At 44.7% G+C, this 19,683-nt stretch overlaps 1 protein-coding gene across 5 annotated transcripts in view; it reads right to left on the reverse strand.

The window, feature by feature from the left end:
- ZNF462 (zinc finger protein 462) overlaps window positions 1-19,683 on the reverse strand; it is a 384,254-nt gene that overhangs the window by 9,515 nt on the left and 355,056 nt on the right. For all 5 annotated transcript variants that reach the window (XM_063914139.1, XM_063914138.1, XM_063914140.1 and 2 more), the window contains 2 exons: window positions 18,266-18,533; window positions 6,431-6,567 (listed from right to left, as the gene is read on the reverse strand). In XM_063914139.1, the coding sequence (XP_063770209.1) occupies window positions 6,431-6,567; window positions 18,266-18,533 (405 nt within the window). The remainder of the gene's footprint in view (window positions 1-6,430; window positions 6,568-18,265; window positions 18,534-19,683) is intronic.

Here is a 19,683-nt window from a genome sequence, read left to right on the forward strand (position 1 = left end):
CAACTACATGTGACTGACTGACAGTATCGTGTCAAGAGAAAACAACACTGTTGTATGGCAAGTGTAATGCCATATGGCCCGGCTCATAGTTGTATGGTATTGCACAGCCGCAGGGGAGCAGCTGTGCAATACGGTACAACTAATATACTAATGCTACAAGAGATGCCTGTGGGAAAGACACCTCCAGGCAGCATCTGCCAGGAGGCGTCTGTGTCCGAACACACATCGATCACCCTACAAAATGGTGGGGACATTTTAAAAAATGGTGCTCTGCACCGCCTCCGTCCTGCCCCAAATGGATGTAGCAAGTCAGTCATGGTGCAGCTTTAAGGCACTCAGTGCCAGCTTGCAGGAACCCATTGTGCACATGCGCAGACACAACGCAAATTGAAGGGTTTGTGTAGAAGTCGGAATCAGGCCCATAGTGCACAATCTATTACACATCACCTCTAGGAAACGGTTCCAAACAACTCACTATGGCCCTCATTCCGAGTTGATCGGTCGCAAGGCGAATTTAGCAGAGTTACACACGCTAAGCCGCCGCCTACTGGGAGTGAATCTTAGCTTCTTAAAATTGCGACCGATGTATTCGCAATATTGCGATTACTAACTACTTAGCAGTTTCAGAGTAGCTCCAGACTTACTCTGCCTGTGCGATCAGTTCAGTGCTTGTCGTTCCTGGTTGACGTCACAAACACACCCAGCGTTCGCCCAGGCACTCCCACCGTTTCTCCGGCCACTCCTGCGTTTTTTCCGGAAACGGTAGCGTTTTCAGCCACACGCCCCTGAAACGCCGTGTTTCCGCCCAGTAACACCCATTTCCTGTCAATCACATTACGATCGCCGGAGCGAAGAAAAAGCCGTGAGTAAAAATACTTTCTTCATAGTAAAGTTACTTGGCGCAGTCGCAGTGCGAACTTTGCGCATGCGTACTAAGCGGATTTTCACTGCGATGCGATGAAAAAGAACGAGTGAACAACTCGGAATGAGGGCCTATGTTCTCTAACTTTTAGTCACACTGAATCGATATGCTAAGCACAAGAGAGGCAATGTCTGCACTAATAATCAATATTTAGATGTTGTACTAAAATTACATCCACAGTCAATGTCCTTCCTTTACTGTTGCTTCATTCTTCCCAAATAGCGTACCAGGTCCCATGCAAATTGCAAATTTACCTCTTGTCATGTAATTAAAACACATAGAAGCGACACTACTATTTTGCTAGCTTACACTGACTAATTTGGCATGCGACATTTGTACAGGTGTCTTCACAAACACCTATCATCAAATCACACCAATTAGCACACCCCAGAACTTCTATTTATTAGCACACCAAAATGCTAGTCTTAAATACCTACAGTAGTACACTATGGGGGTGATCCCGAGTTGTTCGCTCGCTAGCAGATTTTAGTAGCATTGCACACGCTAAGCCGCCGCCCTCTGAGAGTGTATCTTAGCTTAGCAGAATAGCAAACTAAAGATTAGCAGAATTGCAAATAGAAATTTCTTAGCAGTTTCTGAGTAGCTCGAGACTTACACACAAATAGCGATAAGTTCAGTCAGTTTCGTTCCTGGTTTGACGTCACAAACACGCCCTGCGTTCGGCCAGCTTCTCCCCCGTTTCTCCAGACACTCCCGCGTTTTTCCCTGACACGCCTGCGTTTTTCCACACACACCCTGAAAACGGCCAGTTTCCGCCCAGAAACACCCACTTCCTGTCAATCACACGCCGATCACTTCAACGATGAAAAATCTTCGTTCGGACGTGAGTAAATCTACTAAGTTTTGAGCTAAAATACTAACCGCATGCGCACTGCGAACCATGCGCAATTTTGCCTTAATCGCTCCGTTGCGAAAATCGGCAATGAGCGAACAACTCGGAATGACCCCCTATATGCGAGCAAAGATGTCATACTGAAGAAAACATAGCTATGTTCAGGAAAAAGTACACAAGAATACGAGAGATGCTCACAATAAATCATTATGCTTGATCTGTGACTTTAAAGAAATTGCTTTGCAACCCAAAGCCTAGTACATTATTTTGAACAAAGATCCAAAACCAGGGAAAAGTTGCACAAGAAAAAAGTAACATAACTGAGGAAATAGTACACAGCAGGGGAACCGCGCCAGGTTTCTCGTGCCACATTGCAGAAAAGGGGTAAGTGTGTAAGGACACATCTGTTTGCGTCTGAGGGCGGAATGGATCATGCAAAACATCCTGCCAGTTATTGCATCCACAGCAGAATTTATGAATGTCACCTGCAAATTTCACTTTCCGAGGCTTGCTACTTACCGGCACACCACAGCCCCATAGCGCTCCCCTGCGGATACCATTTTTATGCATATGGGGATTGCAGCAAACCTACATAAATGGAAGTTTTTGGTGTTTTAGCCGCATTTTAAGGGCTGATACATCCCGGCCTGAATCTAAATACGTGTAAAAAGGGTATCCAATGAGAACAGCCACAGCTACTCATCATGCAGAGGTCCATTATGCTCATCTGCAAATTTCTGTGTGTGCAAAACCAATTTCTATGTGGTTAAAGCTGCAGTCTAGCATCTTTAGTACACTGAGCGGTGTTTTGCTATGTCTGCAATGCAACTAAGCTGCAAAACTGAAAAGGAAAATATGGTACACTACTCCTCCAGAAGCATCTCAGTAGCACCAGGCCTCATGCCATGTAGCATGAGGGCAACCAGTAAGGGAGGATACATCGGATAACTGTAAATGTGTTGGTAAAACACAGTCACACTATTGGCGTGCTTGAGCTCATCTCCTGACCAGCTGAAATTGTGCAAGGGACTTACATGTATAATCAAATCAAATTCTGATCCTGTCGTTCAGCACTTGAGCCAAATGAAAGGATTTACATGGGGTGTGGCCAGTATTACCAAATGTTATGTTTACTGATTCATTGCTACTTTAGTTATAAAAACAGTCTTCTAACATAAAATACGAATTACCGAAAGTAGCAGAAGTGTTGTTACAACATATGTACAGAAATTCAGAGGCTGTAGACTTCTTCTAAAATTACATCATTATGGGTGATGAAAACTGATGTGTGCGGAGACTGGCAGACCCAAGATCCCAAAGAGTATGCAAAGCAAACTGCCTTTTATACTTTGGTCACCCCTGTGAATGGGTTTGATCACTTAGGAAGTAGGAGGTAAGTTAGCTGGCACATGAAACCGTAAGTACATTTATTAAAAATGCAGAGACATAAGAACATGTTATTCAAACTATATAATCATTCAAGGAGAAAAATACACGCACAAGAACCAGATTAGTGCTATGAAATAGCTATCCTATTTACAAGTGCAAAACCAGTTTATTACTTTATGTAAAAATTCCCTGTCATCACTATTCTCTGGTGAGGTTGTCTATCTTCTCCATAATCTTCTATATCTCCTCTTACACATCTTCTACCAACTTGTTTAAAAAAACGTATGTCTACTCGCAGCAATTGCAGCATTGTTAAGTGACCAACTATGCGGATAATTCTCCTGGCACATTCCCTTGAAAAACATACTTCTGTAAATTCATCAGTCATTAATACAGTTTAGATTAACAACAATAGGTTGTAAACCTAAAGTCGCCACTTCTTAAAAGCCGACTTGTTTAGATGATCACATACATCCACCCTGACAACACTGCTCACAAGGGAATAGAACATCAGCATGGGAATCATAATAACACACTGCTTCATGCAATCTGATCCAATGCAGAACTAAAAATATCACTCCCCATCTGAGAGTGCTCACAAACAATTAAATATTTTATGTATGGAAAATACCACTACTTTTACACTGATTATATAGAACTTGTTTTCCCAGTGAAATATACAATTAAAATTAACAATATACTTCCTGAATCTGGACACTTTGGTTAAGGAGTACTTATGGGAGTTACATACGTATTCTACTTAAGACCAGGGTATTCTACTTAATAAAGGTATAGTAGGTAAAATAATTAAGTGCAACCAGATAAAGCTATATTATGTACATAATTTAAAAAGACAACAAGAAAAAAAATAAAAAATTCTTTTACAAGCTAAAAACGCTATAAGTGGAAAACTAAATTTGACCCAGAAAAAACAAAAAGTAAATATTAAGCATTAAAGAAAGTATAAATAAAAAATAATATACTGTACTCTAAACAATGCAATCTACATGGCCATATAGGTATGCTTTCCAACAGTTATTATTATTACAATTTATTTATATAGCGCACACATTCCACAGAGAATTTTTTTGCCTATTCACACTGGAGCTTGCAATCTATATTCCCTATCACATGTACACACAGACACATTCACGCTAGGGTTAATTTTGTTGGGAGCCAATTAACCTACCATTATATTTTTGGATTGTGGGAGGAAACCGGAGTACCCGAAGGAAACCCCCACGCCACGCAAGAACGGGGAGAATATACAAACTCCATACAGTTAGGGTCATGGTGGGATTTGAACCCATGACCTCAGTGCTGTGAGGCTGTAATGCTAACCATTACAACATCCGTACTGCCCTAACAGTTGTTTACATACCTAGTATTGCATGTTTTTTTCACTTTTAATACTGCAGTTGTTATAGTGATACACTAATTCAAGTAGACAAGTGCTTAGTTTAAGATGATATTGAAATCTTCAATATTTGAACACTATTTTAACTCAAATCACTAATACCAGACATCCCCCTACTCCAAGGCCACCTAAAAGCCTGGAGGTGAAAATGTAAAACGGCACTCAAAGGCGCTGCTTCATAAAAAAGCCCCCTGTATGGCAAAATGACTCGACAACCACCCTATTCAAAGTTACAACAGTGCTGCATAACAGTAATAAGTCAAAGACAATGCCAATAAAAGTATAGTACATAAGAAATTTGAAAGTATATTTCTAAGCTGTAAATCTGAAAGTCAAAATAATATATGTCAAAATGTAATTTTAGAACAAGTTTAATCATTTTATATTACTTCTTGGCAGACACCAAAGATGATACTTTCAGGACTACCTAGAAACCATTCTTTATAGTCAGAGAAGCAATGTATTTCATAAACCATATTGCTGGAGGCATAGAGATAGCTATTGAACAAGAAGTATTGTTTTTAACAATTTAAGTCCCTGAGTGCCGTCTATTATGAAGAGATATGTTTGTAGGATTAATGTCTTCACAAAGAAAGGGAAAAAGAAGACTCTTTGTTAGGGGCACTCAATGGTGGGCAAAAGATAGCCCTGTGATTACCTTAAACTTTACTTTTGATCAGACTATTAATAAATTGTCATTGGGGAGATAATAGGCTCTCTCTCAGTGTAAACACCCTGCCTATCAAGGACCCTAACAATTCTCTGGCAGAATGATATTGATAGGCAGGGTGTTGGCGCTGATAGAGAGCCTTTTATCTCCCCAATGACAATTTATTAATAAAGTCTGATTAAAGGTTTTAAGGTAATCACAGGACTAGCATTTGCCCACCATTGAGTGCCCCTAACAAAGTCTTCTTTTTCCCTTTCTTTGTGATAACATTTCCTCACTCTAGGGGCACCACCAACCAGTTTATATATAAAAGAAATTTGTGACCACAACACTGACCAGGTTGGTTTACCATTACACCTTTAAACCCCTTTGCCCTCTTCTGAGATTGTAAAAAAGTGTAAATGGGACATAATGTGATATCTAGTGCAGAATCCATTCCTCTTTTCTAGTTCTCAAGCAGGATTACTGTCTTGAATTCAGGGTCGGACTGGTCATCTGGCACTTCTGGCAAATGCCAAAAGGGCTAACGGCTGGATGGGCCGGTCTGACCACACAAAGAGAAGGGCTAGCCGAGCAATGCAGCCTTCCGGCTCTCTGCCTGTCCACCATTAGTTCCACCAGCGGCCGTTACACAGGGCAGCAAGGCCAGGCCCACTGACTTAAGGCATGCCTCATGAGCCGTGGCCACACCCCTGTAGTCATGCGAAGAGTGGGTTGCCAGGGCTGCTTCACTGCCCCACTCTATCTATATAAAGATGAAATGCATTGGGTTGATCGTTTTTCCGGTCCTGAGAGTCCAGCAGGCTTTTTAACTTACATGGACTTTTAAGAAATTTCAGATAAAATAAAATAAAAAAATAAAAAATCAGCATATCTATTTTAATTGGACCTTGATGACGCTCTGACATTGGTTTAGATAAGGGTTATTTTCACATATATATAATTTTTATTTTTTTTATTGTTGCACATTGGCGTTAAAAATTGCCTTAAGTCCTACTAATAAACTTTCTAATAAACTTTTTACATTTGCTTGCAAATTAACTATCTTTAAAGCAAATAAGTAAATTATGCTACTGAAATGATTAGGAAAGGCAATCAATAGCATTCTATAGTACAAGTCATGGGAATACAATTATGAGGGACCCCAGCTATGGAGTAAAAAACAAATGGACAATTTACCTCTGTGTAGGACAATATGATCAATCATGTTGTGCTTATATTTGGTATGATACAAACAGAAGGGACATCGAAGATCTTTGGGTCCCTCTTTGGGAGTAGTTGAATGGCCAGCTTCAACATGCATAGTAAAAGCAGATCTGTGGAAGAAAAAGCAAAACAAGAATGAAGTAAAAATAGGATTTTAATTACCTACCGGTAAATCCTTTTCTCGTAGTCCGTAGAGGATACTGGAGTCCACATTAGTACCATGGGCTATAGACGGGTCCACAAGGAGCCATGGACACTTTAAGAAATTAACAGTGTGGGCAGGCTCCTCCCTCTATGACTCAGTCTAGGAGACTGTGCCCGAGGAGACGGACATACTTGGACAGAAGGATATAAAATAGTGGTGAGATTCGAACCAGCACACACAAACAAGAGAAAAGCCAAGCTAACCAAACTTGAACAGGAACAGCAACAGCTGAACCAACAATACTGAACAAAGTAACGGGCGCCCAGTATCCTCTACGGACTACGAGAAAAGGATTTACCGGTAGGTAATTAAAATCCTATTTTCTCCTACGTCCTAGAGGATACTGGGATCCACATTAGTACCATGGGGATGTACCAAAGCTCCCAAACCGGGTGGGAGAGTGCCGAGGTTCCTGCAGAACTGACTGACCAAACTGAAGGTCATCAAAGGCCAAAGTATCAAACTTGTAGAACTTAGAAAACGTGTTTGAACCTGACCAAGTAGCTGCTCGACAGAGCTGTAAAGCCGAGACACCCCGGGCAGCCACTCAGGAAGAACCCACCGACCTAGTAAAGTGGGCCTGTACAGATTTTGGACACGGCAAACCTGCCGTGGAATAAGCATGCTGGATTGTAAGCCTGATCCAACGTGCAATAGTATTGGGATCAAAGAGAACAAACAGCGAGTCCAATTTCCGGTGAGGAGCTGTCAGTTTCACATAGATCTTCAAAGCCCTCACAACATCCAAGGACTTTGCAGTAGCCAAGGCATCCGTAAGCACCGAAACCACAATAGGTTGGTTGATATGAAACGCAGACACCACCTTTGGAAGAAAGTGCTGACGAGTTCTGAGTCCAGCCCTATCTTCATGAAAAATCAAATAGGGGCTTTTGTGAGACACCGCCCCCAGCTCCAACACATGCCAAGGCCAACAGTATGACGGCCTTCCATGTAAGAAACTTGACGTCAACGTCCTGTAAAGGCTCAAACCAATCAGATTGCAGGAACTGCAACACCACGTTGAGATCCCAAGGTGCCGTAGGAGGCACAAGGGAGGTTGGATGTGCAGAACCCCCTTCAAAAATGTCTGAACCTCCAGGAGAGAAGCCAATTGTTTCTGAAAGAAAATGGATAAGGCCAAAATCTGGACTTTTATGGAGCCCAGACGTAGGCCCACATCCACACCTGACTGCAGAAAAAGGAGAAAAGGCCTCAGCTTAAATTCCACCGCAGGAATTTTCTTGTTCTCACACCAAGAGACGTATTTTTTCCAAATTACCCCCTTTCTGGCTTGGATCAGGGTTGGAATAACCCTACTGGGGATCCCTTTCCGGGCTAGTATTTGACGCTCAACCTCCATGCTGTCTTGATAGACGAACGGGCCCTGTTGGAGAAGGTCCTCGCGAAGAGGTAGAGGCCACGGTTCCTCCAGGAGCATCTCCTGTAGATTCGCATACCAGGCCCTTCTTGGCCAGTCAGGAGCAATGAGAATTGCTCGAACCTTTTCCTTTTTTATTCTATTGAGAATCTTTGGGATCAAAGGGAGTGGTGGAAACACGTACACAATCTGGTAGACCCATGGAGTCACCAGAGCATCCACTGCTTGTGAGTCCCCTGACCTGAAACAATACCGCTTGAGCTTCTTGTTAAGGCGATCATGTCGATTTGTGGCATTCCGACGTGTCAAGCACCCGAACACCTCTGGGTGAAGGCCCCACTCTCCCGGGTGGAGGTTGTGTCTGCTGAGGAAGTCTGCTTCACAGTTGTCTACTCCCGTAATGAAGATCACGGACAATGCAAGAGCGTGTCATTCTGCCCAGAGGAGAATCCTTGATACCTCTGACATTGCTGCCCCAGATGAGAAGTCTGAAGCCACCACAGAAGAGAAATCCTGGCTTTTGGCTATAGACGGATCCTTTGGTGCATGTGAAGATGCGATCCGGACCATTTGTCCAACAGATCCAGCTGGAAGGGCCTTACGTGGAACCTTCCGTACTGCAGCGCTTCGTAAGCGGCCACCATCTTTCCCAAAAGGCGAATGCATAGATGCACTGATATCCGGGTTTTCCTTAGAACATCCCGCACCATCAACTGGATCACCAATGCCTTTTCCAATGGAAGGAATACCTACTGTGCCTCCGTATCCAGTATCATCCCAAGGAACGGAAGTCTCCATGTTGGTTCTAGATGAGATTTTGGTAGGTTCGGAATCCACCCGTGATCCTGGAGTAGTCGGGTTGAGAGGGCAATGTTGTCCAATAACCTCTCCCTGGAAGGTGCTTTTATCAGCAGATAGTCCAGGTACGGAATTATGTTCACTCCCTGTTTGCGGAGGAGAAACATCATCTCTGCCATTACCTTGGTAAACACCCTCGATGCCGTGGAGAGGCCACATGGTAGGGCCTGGAACTGATAGTGACAGTCCTGCAAGGCAAACCTTAGATAAACCTGATGAGGCGGCCAAATCGGAATATGAAGGTATGCATCCTTGATATCCAGAGACACAAAGAATTCCCCCTCAAACAGACTTAAGATCACTGCTCTCAGAGACTTCATCCTGAAATTGAACACCCGTAAGTACAGGTTAAAACGACTTGAGATTTAAAATGGGCCTTACTGAACCGTCCGGCTTCGCAACCACAAACAGGTTGGAATAATAACGTTGGTGTTGCAGCTGAAGTGGAACTGGAACAATGACCTAAGTCCATACCAGGTTTTGAATTGCTTCCTGTAAAGTCATACTTGCTTCTTGAGAAGCAGGTAAGCCTGATTTGAAGAATCTGCGAGGTGGGAGTTCCTGAAACTCCAGTCTGTAGCCATGCGCTATAAGACTTATGATCCAGGGATCCTGGCAAGACATTGCCCATCTGTGACTGAAGAATCTTAAAACGGGCTCCCACCTGCCTGTCTTCCAGGCAGTGCGGTCCACTGTCATACTGAAGGCTTAGAGGAAGCAGAATCGGGGTTCTGTTCCTGTGAACCTGCAGTTGCTGGTTTTCTGGGTTTACCTCTATTGCCTTTGAAGGCCGTAGAAGAACCCTTGGTCTTGTTCTTAAACTTCGCTGTCCGAAAGGACTTCAGAGTTGGAGCAGTGTAGGATTTTCCAGCCAGGGGAGCTGCGGAAGGAAGGTATGTAGACTTACCCGCCGTAGCCTTGTATATACACGTATCCAGTTTATCTCCAAAAAGGGCTTCCCCTGTGAAAGGTAGGCTTTCCACACCTTTCCTGGAATCCGCATTCGCAGTCCACTTGCGTAGCAACAAGCCCCTACGTGCCGATACTGCCATAGCAGTGGAGTGTGCATGGAGTAAACCAATTTCCTTTATGGCCTCAACCATAAAGTTAGCCGAATCCTGTATATGCTGAAGGAGTGAAATTATCTCCCCCATGGATAAGGAATCTAACCCGTCGATTAGATTACCTGACCATTTTGCAATGGCCCTAGAGATCCACGCACAAGCTATATTGGGTCTCTGGGCCACCCCCACAGCTGTGTACAGAGATTTGAGAGTAGTCTCAATCTTGCGGTCCGCAGCAACCTTCAAGGAAGCTGCTCCAGGAACAGGTAAAACTATCTTACGTGACAGCCTAGAAACGATGCGTCAACAATCGGTGGGTTTTCCCATTTCTCTCTGTCATCCTGAGGAAACGGGAAGGATGTGAGAAACATTTTTGGGACCTGAAACTTATTGTCAGGATTCACCCAAGTTGCTTCAAACAGGGAATTCTTTAGATGCAGGGAAAGTTGCTGAGGATTTCTTTTTTACATTAAAATAAGATTCCTCCTCATTCTCTGACACCTTATCAGGAATGTGCAGGACATCTCTAATAGCTTCTATCAGGGCTTGTATCCCTTGTGATAAAGCTGCATACCCCCCTACCGAGTCCACCTCACCCTACTCTGGGTCTGATACATCATCATCATCATCGGTATCAGCCTACATGATTTGGGCCAGAGTACGCTTCTGTTGACAAATTGCAGAAATCTGAGACGCCGGAATGACCACTAAATCTCTAATCATCAGGTCATCTACAGATTGTATTGCGTGTCCTTCTCATTTTGGGATAATTTATGTGAAATATTTGAAAATCATCCCTTTTAATGAATCTAACCATACTGGTTCAGATCCACTAGCTTGAGAATGTGTACTATCCAGCGTACACTGCAGAGAAACCTCAGATTGAGAAAAACACTCCGCTATGCATGATACACACTCCTTTGACATAGTAAATATGAGAGAACACACACACACATAGGATAAAACACAGTTAACTCCCACAGATCCCTTCTAGGGAGAGAGAGTAAATTAGAGCCGGCCACACAGTGCAAGTTTAGCTGGGTCGCAAACTAAGTACCCTTAGTAGGGTTTAGTACACCAATATATTGCTCCCCCCCTTTGCTATGATCTCCTGGTACCGCTGAGGTGCTCTGGAGTCCTTGTGGAGGAGCTGCGCTTCCCTGCCAGTCTGCCTGAGTCAAGCTGCATAGGGAAAATGGCGCTGGTAAGCAGCTGGATCCGCTCATAGTGAAGCCCCGCCCCCTTAATGGCGCGCGGCCTTCCCGGTTTTTTATACTGGCTGAGGTGAATAATGTACTCTACAGTGGGTTAAAACCCCTGTACTGTAGTGCCAGTGTGGGTAATAGACGTGGCTTCAGCTCGCCCCTCACAGCGGTGTCGCAGTGAGTCCTGAAGCCTGGAGCTCCTACCCTTGCGCCACCATTACCACCGGGCCGGCTAACTACTCACCACTCTTCTGGCTCTGTTAGGGGTGGCGGCGTGCTGAGGGTCTGTAAGCTCGCCGTGGTGGGGCTTGCGAATATGACCCTCAGGAGCTCAGTGTCCTGTCAGCGGGGAACAGGACCATTAACCGTAGGGAGGTTGCCCCCCCCTTCTAAGTCCCACGAACCAAGTAGTCTGGTGACAACCAGACCTGCCTGAAAACAACAAATAAAAAATAAATGCAGAAAACTCTTCAGGAGCTTCCCAAGCGTGACTGGCTCCTCTGGGCACATTTTCTAAACTGAGTCTGGTAGGAGGGGCATAGACGGAGGAGCCAGCCCACACCGTTAAGTTCTTAAAGTGCCCATGGCTCCTAGTGGACCCGTCAATACCCCATGGTACTAATGTGGACCCTAGTATCCTCTAGGACGTAAGAGAAAATGTGATCACTTAATTGTTCTTAGGCACAGAATTCACATTTAAAAACATCCATTTTAAGAGTGCTGTACCTGCCTAATAGAATATTGGAAAAAGTTAGTTTCTGAGAGCAATTATACTGCTTAAAATAAGAATTTACTTACCGATAATTCTATTTCTCGGAGTCCGTAGTGGATGCTGGGGTTCCTGAAAGGACCATGGGGAATAGCGGCTCCGCAGGAGACAGGGCACAAAAAGTAAAGCTTTACGATCAGGTGGTGTGTACTGGCTCCTCCCCCTATGACCCTCCTCCAAGCCTCAGTTAGGATACTGTGCCCGGACGAGCGTACACAATAAGGAAGGATTTTGAATCCCGGGTAAGACTCATACCAGCCACACCAATCACACTGTACAACCTGTGATCTGAACCCAGTTAACAGCATGATAACAGCGGAGCCTCTGAAAAGATGGCTCACAACAATAATAACCCGATTTTTGTAACTATGTACAAGTAATGCAGATAATCCGCACTTGGGATGGGCGCCCAGCATCCACTACGGACTCCGAGAAATAGAATTATCGGTAAGTAAATTCTTATTTTCTCTATCGTCCTAGTGGATGCTGGGGTTCCTGAAAGGACCATGGGGATTATACCAAAGCTCCCAAACGGGCGGGAGAGTGCGGATGACTCTGCAGCACCGAATGAGAGAACTCCAGGTCCTCCTTAGCCAGGGTATCAAATTTGTAGGATTTTACAAACGTGTTTGCCCCTGACTAAATAGCCGCTCGGCAAAGTTGTAAAGCCGAGACCCCTCGGGCAGCCGCCCAAGATGAGCCCACCTTCCTTGTGGAATGGGCATTTACATATTTTGGCTGTGGCAGGCCTGCCACAGAATGTGCAAGCTGAATTGTATTACACATCCAACTAGCAATAGTCTGCTTAGAAGCAAGAGCACCCAGTTTGTTGGGTGCATACAGGATAACAGCAAGTCAGTTTTCCTGACTCCAGCCGTCCTGGAACCTATATTTTCAGGGCCCTGACAACATCCAGCAACTTGGAGTCCTCCAAGTCCCCAGTAGGCGCAAGGCACCACAATAAGCTGGTTCAGGTGAAACACTGACACCACCTTAGGGAGAGAACTGGGGACGAGTCCACAGCTCTGCCCTGTCCAAATGGACAAACAGATATGGCTTTTTTGAGAAAAAAACCACCAATTTGACACTCGCCTGGTCCAGGCCAGGGCCAAGAGCATGGTCACTTTTCATGTGAGATGCTTCAAATCCACAGATTTGACTGGTTTTAAACCAATGTGATTTGAGGAATCCCAGAACTACGTTGAGATCCCACAGTGCCACTGGAGGCACCAAAGGGGGGTTGTATATGCAATACTCCCTTGACAAACTTCTGGACTTCAGGAACTGAAGCCAATTCTTTCTGGAAGAAAATCGACAGGGCCGAAATTTGAACCTTAATGGACCCCAATTTGAGGCCCATAGACACTCCTGTTTGCAGGAAATGCAGGAATCGACCGAGTTGAAATTTCTTCGTGGGGCCTTTCTGGCCTCACACCACGCAACATATTTTTGCCACATGTGGTGATAATGTTGTGCGGTCACCTCCTTTCTGGCTTTGACCAGGGTAGGAATGACCTCTTCCTGAATGCCTTTTTCCCTTAGGATCCGGCGTTCCACCGCCATGCCGTCAAACGCAGCTGCGGTAAGTCTTGGAACAGACATGGTACTTGCTGAAACAAGTCCCTTCTTAGCGGCAGAGGCCATAAATCCTCTGTGAGCATCTCTTTAAGTTCCGGGTACCAAGTCCTTCTTGGCCAATCCGGAGCCATGAGTATAGTTCTTACTCCTCTACGTCTTATAATTCTCAGTACCTTAGGTATGAGAAGCAGAGGATGGAACACATACACCGACTGGTACACCCACGGTGTTACCAGAACGTCCACAGCTATTGCCTGAGGGTCTCTTAACCAGGCGCAATACCTGTCCCGTTTTTTGTTCAGACGGGACGCCATCATGTCCACCTTTGGTATTTCCCAACGGTTTACAATCATGTGGAAAACTTCCCGATGAAGTTTCCACTCTGCCGGGTGGAGGTCGTGCCTGCTGAGGAAGTCTGCTTCCCAGTTTCCATTCCCGGAATGAAACACTGCTGACAGTGCTATCACATGATTTTCCGCCCAGCGAAAAGTCCTTGCAGTTTTTGCCATTGCCCTCCTGCTTCTTGTGCCGCCCTGTCTATTTACGTGGGCGACTGCCGTGATGTTTTCCCCACTGGATCAATACCGGCTGACTTTGAAGCAGAGGTCTTGCTAAGCTTAGAGCATTATAAATTTACCCTTAGCTCCAGTATATTTATGTGGAGAAAAGTCTCCAGACTTGATCACACTCCCTGGAAATTTTTTCCTTGTGTGACTGCTCCCCAGCCTCTCGGGCTGGCCTCCGTGGTCACCAGCATCCAATCCTGAATGCCGAATCTGCGGCCCTCTAGAAGATGAGCACTCTGTAACCACCACAGGAGAGACGCCCTTGTCCTTGGATATAGGGTTATCCGCTGATGCATCTGAAGATGCGATCCGGACCATTTGTCCAGCAGATCCCACTGAAAAGTTCTTGCGTGAAATCTGCCGAATGGAATTGCTTCGTAGGAAGCCACCATTTTTACCAGGACCCTTGTGCAATGATGCACTGACACTTTTCCTGGTTTTAGGAGGTTCTTGACTAGCTCGGATAACTCCCTGGCTTTCTCTTCCGGGAGAAACACCTTTTTCTGGACTGTGTCCAGAATCATCCCTAGGCACAGCAGATGTGTCGTCAGGATCAGCTGCGATTTTGGAATATTTAGAATCCACCCGTGCTGTTGTAGCAGTATCCGAGATAGTGCTACTCCGACCTCCAACTGTTCCCTGGACTTTGCCCTTATCAGGAGATCGTCCAAGTAAGGGGTAATTAAGACGCCTTTTCTTCGAAGAAGAATCATCATTTCGGCCATTACCTTGGTAAAGACCCGGGGTGCCGTGGACAATCCAAACGGCAGCGTCTGAAACTGATAGTGACAGTTCTATACCACGAACCTGAGGTACCCTTAGTGAGAAGGGCAAATTTGGGACATGGAGGTAAGCATCCCTGATGTCCCGGGACACTATATAGTCCCCTTCTTCCTGGTTCGTTATCACTGCTCTGAGTGACTCCATCTTGATTTGAACCTTTGTTAAGTGTTCAAATTTTTTAGATTTAGAATAGGTCTCACCTAGCCTTCTGGCTTCAGTACCACAATATAGTGTGGAATAATACCCCTTTCCTTGTTGTAGGAGGGGTAATTTGATTATCACCTGCTGGGAATACAGCTTGTGAATTTTTTTCCCATACTGCCTCCTTGTCGGAGGGAGACCTTGGTAAAGCAGACTTCAGGAGCCTGCGAGGGGGAAACGTTTCGACATTCCAATCTGTACCCCTGGGATACTACTTGTAGGATCCAGGGGTCCTGTACGGTCCCAGCGTCATGCTGAGAGCTTGGCAGAAGCGGTGGAAGGCTTCTGTTCCTGGGAATGGGCTGCCTGCTGCAGTCTTCTTCCCTTTCCTCTATCCCTGGGCAAATATGACTCTTATAGGGACGAAAGGACTGAGGCTGAAAAGACGGTGTCTTTTTCTGCAGGGATGTGACTTAGGGTAAAAACGGTGGATTTTCCAGCAGTTGCCGTGGCCACCAGGTCCGATGGACCGACCCCAAATAACTCCTCCCCTTTATACGGCAATACTTCCATGTGCCGTTTGGAATCTGCATCACCTGACCACTGTCGTGTCCATAAACATCTTCTGGCAGATATGGACATCGCACTTACTCTTGATGCCAGAGTGCAAATATCCCTCTGTGCATCTCGCATATATAGAAATGCATCCTTTAAATGCTCTATAGTCAATAAAATACTGTCCCTGTCAAGGGTATCAATATTTTTAGTCAGGGAATCCGACCAAGCCACCCCAGCTCTGCACATCCAGGCTGAGGCGATCGCTGGTCGTAGTATAACACCAGTATGTGTGTATATACTTTTTATGATATTTTCCAGCCTCCTGTCAGCTGGCTCCTTGAGGACGGCCCTATCTATAGACGGTACCGCCACTTGTTTTGATAAGCGTGTGAGCGCCTTATCCACCCTAAGGGGTGTTTCCCAACGCGCCCTAACTTCTGGCGGGAAAGGGTATACCGCCAATAATTTTCTATCGGGGGAATCCCACGCATCATCACACACTTCATTTAATTTATCTGATTCAGGAAAAACTACGGTAGTTTTTTCACATCCCACATAATACCCTCTTTTGTGGTACTTGTAGTATCAGAAATATGTAACACCTCCTTCATTGCCCTTAACGTGTGGCCCTAATAAGGAATACGTTTGTTTATTCACCGTCGACACTGAATTCAGTGTCCGTGTCTGTGTCGACCGACTAAAGTAAACGGGCGTTTTAAAAACCCCTGACGGTGTTTTTGAGACGTCTGGACCGGTACTAATTGTTTGTCGGCCGTCTCATGTCGTCAACCGACCTTGCAGCGTGTTGACATTATCACGTAATTCCCTAAATAAGCCATCCATTCCGGTGTCGACTCCCTAGAGAGTGACATCACCATTACAGGCAATTGCTCCGCCTCCTCACCAACATCGTCCTCATACATGTCGACACACACGTACCGACACACAGCACACACACAGGGAATGCTCTGATAGAGGACAGGACCCACTAGCCCTTTGGAGAGACAGAGGGAGAGTTTGCCAGCACACACCAAAAACGCTATAATTATATAGGGACAACCTTATAAGTGTTTTCCCTTATAGCATCTTTTTTATATATTTCTAACGCCAAATTAGTGCCCCCCCTCTCTGTTTTAACCCTGTTTCTGTAGTGCAGTGCAGGGGAGAGCCTGGGAGCCTTCCCTCCAGCCTTTCTGTGAGGGAAAATGGCGCTGTGTGCTGAGGAGATAGGCCCCGCCCCTTTTTCGGCGGGCTCGTCTCCCGCTCTTTAACGGATTCTGGCAGGGGTTAAATATCTCCATATAGCCCCCGGAGGCTATATGTGAGGTATTTTTTGCCAAAAATAGGTTTACATTTGCCTCCCAGGGCGCCCCCCTCCCAGCGCCCTGCACCCTCAGTGACTGCCGTGTGAAGTGTGCTGAGAGGAAATGGCGCACAGCTGCAGTGCTGTGCGCTACCTTAAGAAGACTGAGGAGTCTTCTGCCGCCGATTCTGGACCTCTTCTCGTTTCAGCATCTGCAAGGGGGCCGGCGGCGAGGCTCCGGTGACCATCCAGGCTGTACCCGTGATCGTCCCTCTGGAGCTAATGTCCAGTAGCCAAAGAAGCCAATCCATCCTGCACGCAGGTGAGTTCACTTCTTCTCCCCTAAGTCCCTCGTTGCAGTGATCCTGTTGCCAGCAGGACTCACTGTAAAATAAAAAACCTAAGCTAAACTTTTCTAAGCAGCTCTTTAGGAGAGCCACCTAGATTGCACCCTTCTCGGCCGGGCACAAAAATCTAACTGAGGCTTGGAGGAGGGTCATAGGGGGAGGAGCCAGTACACACCACCTGATCGTAAAGCTTTACTTTTTGTGCCCTGTCTCCTGCGGAGCCGCTATTCCCCATGGTCCTTTCAGGAACCCCAGCATCCACTAGGACGATAGAGAAAATGTGTTTTACCATTTTCTAACAGTACAGATCATTCTCTTTAATGGTATTGTTAGAAGAAGCAATGCGTTTATGATCCAACATGGTGACAAACACTGATCTTTGCCAATATGGTAAAGATGTTATCGATCAATCTACATTCCAGCACTTTTAATCTCTGCATCCACTTTGTTCAACTACATATAAACATTATGGATGCTGCAAGATATTCTGATGTGTGAGCAGCCATACATAATATTCATTTTTGTGGATTTTTTTAAAAATGTGTCAGCCCGAGCATATCTTCACAGGTGGTACCAATTATTTCACTTGTGATTTGTGTATAGGTGGGGTGTGTGGGTAGGGGGGTTGAAGTTGTGTCAAACCTTGAAGAGAGAAAGTGGAGAGTGATATAGTACAAACCAGCTTCTTGCTGCCTTTTACAGGCTGTGTCTGAAAAATTAGCTGATTGGGTGGCACTCTCCACACTTTGCTAAATCACCCCCTAAAGAGGAGATCTAGAAAACATGCACTGTTAGGAATCCCTATGCACTGTAGTTGGGAAACACTGGCTTCGATGCTACAGTACCTTCAGTATGTTTTTCCTGCAGCTTCCCCAAACATACTCTATATAGGATGCGAATATATTGTGTGGTAGTATGCAGGCATAATGAACAAATGTGTGGTGTTCTTGTGACAAGATACAGAACACTCTGAGGGCAGTTACTACTCTATTTTCCACAAGATCTGTGGTATGATTTACTGAGACATAATCCCAGTCACTTGTTTACTCTTACTTGAAGCATGTATAAAATGTGCAATCCTTGCACTTAAATAGCTTCTTTCCTCCATGTTTGTCCCTGTAGTGACGGCGAATGCTCTGAATATACCCAGAGGAAAAGTCACAAAATTCACAGTTGAGGGCAGCTTCATCTTTTTGCTCTGAGGGAGAGTTAGCTACAGAGAGAGGTGTGGGGCTGCTATTGCAGTTACTTCTGGCCAGTGCTGCTGACTGATAATGGTTGAGCTGCTGCTGAACATCTGGTGGCTCTGAATACAACGAGTCTGTAAATGACAAGAAGAGAAGTAGTTGTGGGGGTTATACTTATGGAAGTACATATTCCAGCTTGTTATGAGATTTCAGATTCATTTATGAGCTGCTATAAGCACAAACATGTACACATTCTAAAACGACACCAATCTAGGCACCATCAATGTACAATCGTTAAACGAGAAGAGTAACAGCATAAATGAAAGCAAGCTAATTAGTCACAATTTTATATCTTACAGGTAATACCACAAAAGGTTTATATTACAAATCTGCCTACATTCAATATATTGGTTTTAAAATTTTAACTTGTATTTGATACATATGTACGCAGTTGATAGTTAGGATTGTAATTAGTTACATAATATGCTGCTTTTTCCTTTTTACAAATATCTAATTATGTGGAAAAGTCCCCATGAATATGAACCACAAGCTTGCTGTGATACAATATAACACAATTCAGCAGGACAAGCAGAGCTGTCAGAGATGTGTCCTCATACACCAAGGCATATATTTACTAAAGGGCAGGTTATTAAAGTGGAGATGTTTCCCATAGCAACCACTCAGATTCCACTTATTTATCAAGCACCTTCGAGAACATAATAGCTAGAGTATGATTGAGGGTTTATGGAAGGGGAGATGCTACCCATAGAGCAAGCACTTTGGTTAATACACTAACTGGTCTCAATATGTGATGTGGCATGGGTGAGAACCACCAGGTGGTGTAATATAGTAACTGTATCTTTAAATTTGAGCCTTATTCACACTAATACCACTCAATATGTACCAGAGACAACAGGCTGCAACTTTAACCGAATAAATTAGTTTTAAATATATGCAAAGTCGCAGATAAAGCGAAACAACTTGGTGTGAAAAAAAAGCTGTGGCCACTGCATTGTAGCACTACATATACAGATTCAGACTAATTTTCACACAGATATAAAAAAAGGTGTTGCATATTAAATGAATCAGTGCAGTCTCATTAAGTGGTATTTTCGCATTGTGACACAATCTTCGCATTGTGACTAAAACGCATATTAGAACGAAAAGGTTGCTAGCAGAGTCGCATGGGACCTGGCGCGAAAAGTAAGGATGTTTGGTGCAACTGTGGAAATAGTGTCTGTGGACACATCTGAACAGGGGAAACTTTGCCAGGTGAGCCACAAT

Source organism: Pseudophryne corroboree, chromosome 1 (genome assembly GCF_028390025.1).
Source record: "Pseudophryne corroboree isolate aPseCor3 chromosome 1, aPseCor3.hap2, whole genome shotgun sequence".
Lineage (NCBI taxonomy): Eukaryota > Metazoa > Chordata > Amphibia > Anura > Myobatrachidae > Pseudophryne > Pseudophryne corroboree.